Source organism: Salmo trutta, unplaced genomic scaffold, assembly GCF_901001165.1.
Source record: "Salmo trutta unplaced genomic scaffold, fSalTru1.1, whole genome shotgun sequence".
NCBI classification, from domain to species: Eukaryota; Metazoa; Chordata; class Actinopteri; order Salmoniformes; family Salmonidae; genus Salmo; species Salmo trutta.
Genome location: NW_021822796.1, coordinates 17,709 through 26,208, shown reverse-complemented (window position 1 = coordinate 26,208; position 8,500 = coordinate 17,709). Strand labels below are relative to the sequence as shown.

The 8,500-nt window shown below is 43.4% G+C and overlaps 1 protein-coding gene across 1 annotated transcript; it reads left to right on the top strand.

The window, feature by feature from the left end:
• Window positions 1-2,432: 2,432 nt before the first annotated feature.
• LOC115184923 (cell wall integrity and stress response component 1) lies at window positions 2,433-6,715 on the top strand (the record flags this gene model as incomplete). Its single annotated transcript, XM_029745494.1, is given in 2 exon segments — window positions 2,433-2,816; window positions 6,525-6,715. Coding segments are annotated over 2 exon segments (471 nt in total), but the record flags the coding sequence as incomplete, so codon positions are not given.
• Window positions 6,716-8,500: the final 1,785 nt, after the last annotated feature.

Genomic DNA, 8,500 nt, shown 5'->3' with positions numbered 1-8,500 from the left:
GGAAATGTCACTGCATTGTTCTAGTGATTTAGAAGTAGAGAGCATTCTCTTTATTTTTTTCTGTTTTCTCTCTCTCGCTGTCTCTTTATAGAGCTCTCTCTCTCTCTCTGTCTCTCTCCGTCTGTCTCTATAGTGCTCTCTCTCCTCTCTCTCTCTAAATCTCTGTCGCTCTCTCTCTATAGCGCTCTCTCTCTCTGTCTCTCTATAGCGCTCTCTCTCTTTCAGTCTCTCTCTCTCTCTCTCTCTATAGCGCTCTCTCTCTTTCAGTCTCTTTCTCTCTCTCTCCTCTCTCTCTCTGTCTCTCTATAGTTCTCTCTCTCTTCCAGTCTCTCTTTCTCTCGCTCTCTCTCTCTTTCAGTCTCTCTCTCCTCTCTCTCTCTCTCTGTCTCTCTATAGCTCTCTCTTCCAGTCTCTCTCTCTCTCTCTCTCTCTCTCTCTCTCTCTCCTGCTCTCTTTGTATTCCCATACCTTTGTGGGGCTGTGCTGCTGTGGGGACCAATTTGGCTCAAATGGAGCCTCTTCCTCATTTTTTTCCTTAATTAAAATCTGAAAGCATCCACACGGGGTTTCCCTGTGTGTGTGTGTGTGTGTGTGTGTGTGTGTGTGTGTGTGTGTGTGGCTGCCTCCTTAGTTCTATTAGTCTTATAGAGATTGGGATAAAACAGACAAAGGCTCCAGTGATGCCGTGTCGTCTGCGCATTTTTGTGTTCTCATATCACCAAATAACTCTAGATCACAATTTATGTATTTTTTTATCAGAAAGAATACTGTGAGTGTTATGTATGAAAAAATTGATAAAGCAGACTATTTGGCTTATGTATAACTAACAAAAAAACTAGCTTTTACCCAAAAATATTAAGAGCTAAATGTGTTGTATTAGACAGCATAAGGAGTGTGCAGGTGTGTGTGTGTGCATGCGTGTGTGTGTTGCGGTGAGCGGTGGAGGTCCCAAAGGAGGACTGGATGCTCTGAGATGCGCTGGCCGCTCGCAGCGCAAACGGCTTCTCCAGCGAAGCTCGCTCCCCAGCTCCCCTCAGTAGCGAGGGGAGGAGTGTGTGTGTGTGTGTGTGTGGGAGCGTAAGCGCGATGTCATTGAGCGTCTCCAAAAGGAGCGGCGCAGTTGACTCAGTTGAGCCTGCGCTGGTCCTCACACACTCGCTCCTCTCACATGCAAACACACACACGCTCACACACTCTCAGGCATCCAGACACACAGCTGCTGCTGTGGAGCGCGGAGGAGTTACAGAGAGACGGAGGGAGAAGGGACAGGCAGCACTAGCAAAGAGAGAGAGGGAGAGAGAAGAAGAAAGAGGAAGAGAGAGAAGCAGGCAGGGAGGGGTGGATTGCTGCTGTCACACTTTAACACCTAATGTCTACGTTGGGATAGAGAGATTTGATGGTAAGAGAAGTTAATGTATTATTTTTATGGTTAGGTTGAATGTTTTTATACAGAGATGCATGGAACAATTTTGTATCATGTTTGCAATATTTTGCAAATGTTTTGTTATTTTGGTTCTTGTTGATTTTGGAAGCTGGGTGCATTTAATTGATTTCATTCTGCATTCTATTTGAGTGTAATTGTGTTGTCATTTGTTATTTCTGGTTATTTCTGCATGTGCATATTTTTACTTTAGATTAGATTATAGTAAGAAGGTTTTTTGTTGCCAAGAGTGACATTTATTTTATTCCATTTTTTACAAATTCTGTTTTATTTTTTACAGATAACCTACTTTGTGTGTGTATGTATATAAGTGAGTTTGAGTGTGTGTGTTCCCGGCTTGAGAATGAGCGGGTAAGAGTTTCCAGGTTATGCATGGGTGACTTTGTTTTGCAAGTGATTTCTGGTTGAATGTGCAGTATTTATGGTGTGTGTGTGTGTGTGTGTGTGTGTGTGTGTGTGTGTGTGTGTGTGTGTGTGTGTGTGTGTGTGTGTGTGTGTGTGTGTGTGTGTGTGTGTGTGTGTGTGTTCTGAGGACAGCCCATACAAATGACTGACAGATGGTTAAAGGCAAGAGGGCCGCTGACAAAAAAAGAGAGACCCCTCCTTCCACATCATCTCCTCTATCCCTCCTTTCTTCTCTCCCTCCTCCCTCACTTTCACCCCCACCCTCGTCTCCACCTCTCCTCCTCCCTCCTTACCTTCAGCATTCTGCTCATCCTGCCCTCTCTTCCTCTCCCACTAGAAGACCCTGAGGAAATGCACCGCTCTCTCCTCCAGAATTAACTCTGCACACACTCCTCAGCGACCGGCCGCCAAGAGAAACCCTCTCACACTCCCTCTCCTCTAGAAGCTCCCTCTGTTCAAAAAGAAGAGGGGGAAAAAAACGACAGCCCAACCCCCAAAATCCCAAACCCACCTTCACTGACTTTTTTTTATCCCCTCCTATCCTCCCCTCCTCCCTCCTCTCTCTCCCCCCTCCCTCTTTCTCTAGTCCGAGGAGGCAGGGTTGGATGTGAGAGGCAGCAGCGAGGAGAAAAGCAGCCAGGCGCCCAGAGACCCGGAAAGCGAGAGGGCACCAGAGTCCACCCTGAGCGGCACCGCCAACACCCCGACTACCACCTCTACCAGCAGCATCACCTCCAACCAGCACCACAACAACAGCGCTAGCCCCACAGCCGTCTCCAGCAGTAGCAGTAGCGGTGGCTCCAGTGGTGCCGTAGGTGTTAGCATAGTTAGCCGCAGCGCTAAGGGAGCAGAGGGGAGGTCCTCCATGCAGTTCAGCACCAGACCTCCCAGTGCTGAGCCTGGCTTCATGGGGACATGGCAGCAACAGAGCACTGACCAGAGCAACCTCCTCTTCAGAATGTCCCAGCAGGTGAGTCCCCTCCCCTTCATTCAACCATCTGTTTTTCTGTCTCTTAGTTTTCATGGTGATCCGTCTATTTCTTAGTTGTGATGTGTCCCGTCTGTGTGTTTATTTGAGGTATAAATTCCTCTCTGCCTTTTTTTGACACTTGGTGTGTGTTTAGGTGTTGTGGTAGGTGCTGCTGGTGGTGTGTGGGTGTGTGTGTGTGTGTGCGTGTGTGTGTGGGAGAGAGGGAGAGGGGGTGTGTGAGTGTGTGTGGGATACTGTTTTGTTTTTGAACGAGTTAATATTATGTGAGTTGACATGATTATTCACTCATTTTTGCATTTTTCAGACTTCATTTTTTTGTTTTATTTGCCTTGCCATTTTTTGGGGCTATTTTGTCAACTAGTAATCCTGTGCAGTTTGGGTCTGGTGTGTGAGAGAGTGTGTGTGCTTGTGAGTGTATATACACCTGACATTGTGCACTGCACTCTTTTCCTGAAATAATGATCAAATGTTGAAATTGAATTGCATATTAGTTCCTATAAAAGACAGCATACATTTTAATGTTTACAGAAAGGGACGAAACATAAGAAACCATGCGTTATTTCACCGGATTGTCCGTTGCCTCGTTTGGTTACGGTTGCGCTCACCCCACTCCTCCTAATTTGTCTGTGCAATATAGTTCAAAAGCAGCAATTGTAGTGTTTGTGTAACCCCGCGCTGATAAAGACTGTGGAAGAGTCGCCCTCTGGGTCGGGCTAATTGACTACATGTGGTCCGCTCAGGAAGCCTCGAACACGGGCTAGAGACAGGCAGCCGTGCGTGAATAGCCAGAGCCTGGAAGAGCGATAACGGATACCTTTAACTGAGGGAAGTTTACATTTCCTCCGACAACTAGCGTCCGTTATCGTTCCTGTTCACAGTCGTGTGTTTTATGACTTTGGCTTTTTTTGAGAAGAATAAAATATCTCGGCGTTCTAGTTTTTAAAGGGAGCGTGGCTGTGGGGGCGTTGGGTGGTTTCCTTGGTGATGTACAGTGCGTTGAGGTAAAGGAGTAGAAAGAGAGAGGGGGAGTTGTAAAGGAGGGTAGTTCGTTGGTAATTAATCATAGTGGAACCTGTGTGTGTGTCTCCGTACCCTGCACACGCTGTTACGCATGCGAAGGCCGCGGCAGGCAGACCTTGTGAAATCGCCAGTCTCTGCTGTGTCGAGTTTGGAAATAAACGTATTAGTGGTTATTTTATGAATCACAGTCTTTTCTACTACTTTTATCACGGATGTTGTGCATATGAATATTATTTTTTTAATTGAGCAATTACTTAAAGCAATTCAAAAGAAATACGCGTTGTTTTGAGTGATTTAAACAATGTTGCCAATATCTCCATGACTGTGTTCTCTCACCGAAATGTGTGAAATTGTTTGCTCATATTCAGTGAAATTATTCACACATGATTCCCTTTATTTTATCTTTCTCTAAATATGTGGAGAATTGTCAGTGGCTGCACTTTTTTTCCCCATGCACATCTGCACACCATATTGGACACGCATGATGCATCCTCTCACTTTCAACATATGTTTTGAGCTGTGTGTATTATTAATATAAACTACTGTAAAGCTATTGACATGTCGTTGGAATAACGGAACCATATCGCACGAGCATGGTCCTGGCTCGCGCTCATTCGACCTCACGCGGCATCTGCGTGCAGGTGGATGGGCCCCGCGCTCAGACACCGAGGAGCATCCAGCATCTGCTGGGACTCACGTTTCGCAATCCCCCTTTTTACAAATGCGCGCCGCTGTGTCAATATAATCAGCTGTGGGACTCGTTGTTATTTATCCTCCCTCGCACCACTTAGAAGGCATCTTTCCATGTTTAGTAGGCATGACAAAAATTCTCCAAAGAAGCCTCACCTTGACAGACTGCCTTATTGGAATCTAACCGATAATGACTTTGTGTTTGCCGAGCCGCGCGCGCCTTGGGGTATTGGGAGAAATGAGTGTTATGGGGGCTCGTGTTTCACATCCTCCTCCCTTTAAAGATCAGCTAAGTGACATGAGTCATGGTGCATTTTATCGGTGTTAGGGCAAATTATTTCAATGCCATCGATTGAGACGCAAAGCAGGAGCAGTATGTGTTGATGTGAGTGGGGGCATGTTGTTTACGGGTGTTGGTTGTGGTTTTGCAGCGAAGAATCCCCTCAAACCATTTGATATCCTCTGAATTTATGCATTCACTGCAATGTCGCCTACCTATACAAGTCATTAGGGAACATGCAATAATTACGTGTTCGTGTATGATTACATTTTCTTTTTTCAATTCTTGTTTTCAATTCTAGAATAGCATGCATATGTTCAAACACAATTTACAGCAGGTGTGCAATTATATTGCCAAGGAATGTCACCTAAAAAGAAACCAAAACATTTATCTAAGTTACCATAGAATGAATTTTAAAAACAATAATTTAACCTAGTTGGATATGTTGTTTTTTGATATATTTAATTTATAAGATTTGCAACCTCAACGTCACACTATGTCAAAACCTGCTTCTCATATTAGAAGTGTGTTTGTATGACGAGTAATGTGCTAATTCGATGCAATCAAATCAAAATAGGAAGTGCATGTCAATTAAATGCATACATTCCCTTTTGCATGAGTACAAATAGAGAGACAAGCAAACCGAGAGAGACATGGTTTTAATTTTGTTTAGATATCATATGTCTTTTTCAATCAGGCTACCTTTTAAACAAACGTATAAGAAACGAAATCGAAAATGCAGAAACCATGAATGGCAAAAAAATGATTGGGAAAGGCCTGGCATGTTTCGCATCGTTTCTCTAGACTTTTAGTAAGAATAATTTCATTTTTGGATTCTCAGTTTTTTCCTTGGCTGCCATCCTTTCATGGTCGAATACATTCTATGCAAATCCAACCGTTATAATGCTTGCAATTGAAGTAAATTATTAAGAATTACAACGAAGATTACGCGTATACCCTATATAAAATGGAATATAGGCCTACCCCCTCTCTATTGCCTATCGCTTGGCTTTTGGTTTTTATTTTTGTCTATTGATGATAAGAGGATTTATAAACATAACCTTATATTAAATGAGCTGCAAAAGCAGATACACGAGTTAAATCAATTAAATAGACTCAACAAATTGTGAAATAATTGCACCTGCTTTCTTTATATTTAGGAATGTGCGGATCATTTTATATATAATCTGCAGGGAAATTATTATCATATTTCGTTATGTAAACTCCCCATAAATTATGTTAAATTATATTTTTAAGCCTTCCAAAGCACTACGGTGTAATAATATTTTGACGTCGTAATTGAGTACTTTGTTTTGGGTACATGCATGGATATTAATATCGACCTTTGCAAGTTAAACAGTCCGCAGTTAAGTGATATCACTGCGCCTCTAATTGGTCCATCACTAGTAGGCTAATTCCCCCTCAATAAACTAACATTAAGCCATGTCATTTTATTTCCCCTTGCGCTTCAAAAGCTGAGGGATGTGGAACAACTCAAGGATTACTTAGGGCTCGTAAAATGTTGCCGCGGTGCACCTCTTCTGTGAGGGTCTAATGCCAGTCAGACGAAGGAAGATCCCGAGAAAATGTTGAAGAAATAGGGCCGGTAGCATTTACAGCGTCAGGGTATGTTTTCAATCTAAATCTCTGCTCTTAATTAGCTCGCCCTTCTAAATTCTTCCCTTCTCTTCTGCAAGGCGGGTGCTGTAACACGGCTTCCTCTGAAGTGCGACAGGTCGACTATGGGCCGAGACCTTACGGACGAGGTACAGTCGCTTCTATAGCTTGACATGTTTCTCCTATCTTCTCAGTACTGTTACAGCATCTGAGATGCAGACATGCAGCGGTATTTGATCCCAATACAAGCAATAGGTGGATTAACACATCAGAAATGTTAGTGGAAAATATAAACTAAAGTAATTATATAGGTTATTATTCTACCTAATATATGTTAATAATGGGCCAAGCATGAACACAATGGTATAATAATAATAATAATAATAATAATAATAATAGTAATACTGTATTATTGTATTTTTTTAATTAAACCAGTTCAGCAATTTTCTAAATTTGCCATTATACTTTATTACTGTTATTATTGTTGAGTGTTATTACATGTTTGAAATGCCAGGTGCATGGCCTATAGCAGATGATTCTAGCAGAACTCATGGCCTATAGCAGAGGATTCTAGCAGAACTCATGGCCTATAGCAGAGGATTCTAGCAGAACTCATGGCCTATAGCAGAGGATTCTAGCAGAACTCATGGCCTATAGCAGAGGATTTCTAGCAGAACTCATGGTCTATAGCAGAGGATTCTAGCAGAACTCATGGCCTATAGCAGAGGATTCTAGCAGAACTCATGGCCTATAGCAGAGGATTCTAGCAGAACTCATGGCCTATAGCAGAGGATTCTAGCAGAACTCATGGTCTATAGCAGAGGATTCTAGCAGAACTCATGGCCTATAGCAGAGGATTCTAGCAGAACTCATGGCCTATAGCAGAGGATTCTAGCAGAACTCATGGTCTATAGCAGATGACTGTAGCAGAACTCATGGCCTATAGCAGAGGATTCTAGCAGAACTCATGGCCTATAGCAGAGGATTCTAGCAGAACTCATGGCCTATAGCAGAGGATTCTAGCAGAACTCATGGCCTATAGCAGAGGATTCTAGCAGAACTCATGGCCTATAGCAGAGGATTCTAGCAGAACTCATGGTCTATAGCAGAGGATTCTAGCAGAACTCATGGCCTATAGCAGAGGATTCTAGCAGAACTCATGGCCTATAGCAGAGGATTCTAGCAGAACTCATAGCCTATAGCAGAGGATTCTAGCAGAACTCATGGTCTATAGCAGATGACTGTAGCAGAACTCATGGCCTATAGCAGAGGATTCTATCAGAACTCATGGCCTATAGCAGAGGATTCTATCAGAACTCATGGCCTATAGCAGAGGATTCTATCAGAACTCATGGCCTATAGCAGAGGATTCTAGCAGAAATCATGGCCTATAGCAGAGGATTCTAGCAGAACTCATGGCCTATAGCAGAGGATTCTAGCAGAACTCATGGCCTATAGCAGAGGATTCTAGCAGAACTCATGGCCTATAGCAGAGGGTTCTAGCAGAACTCATGGCCTATAGCAGAGGATTCTAGCAGAACTCATGGCCTATAGCAGAGGATTCTAGCAGAACTCATGGCCTATAGCAGAGGATTCTAGCAGAACTCATGGCCTATAGCAGAGGATTCTAGCAGAACTCATGGCCTATAGCAGAGGATTCTAGCAGAACTCATGGTCTATAGCAGAGGATTCTAGCAGAACTCATGGCCTATAGCAGAGGATTCTAGCAGAACTCATGGTCTATAGCAGAGGATTCTAGCAGAACTCATGGCCTATAGCAGGGGATTCTATCAGAACTCATGGCCTATAGCAGAGGATTCTAGCAGAACTCATGGTCTATAGCAGAGGATTCTAGCAGAACTCATGGCCTATAGCAGAGGATTCTAGCAGAACTCATGGTCTATAGCAGAGGATTCTAGCAGAACTCATGACCTATAGCAGAGGATTCTAGCAGAACTCATGGCCTATAGCAGAGGATTCTAGCAGAACTCATGGCCTATAGCAGAGGATTCTAGCAGAACTCATGGCCTATAGCAGAGGATTCTAGCAGAACTCA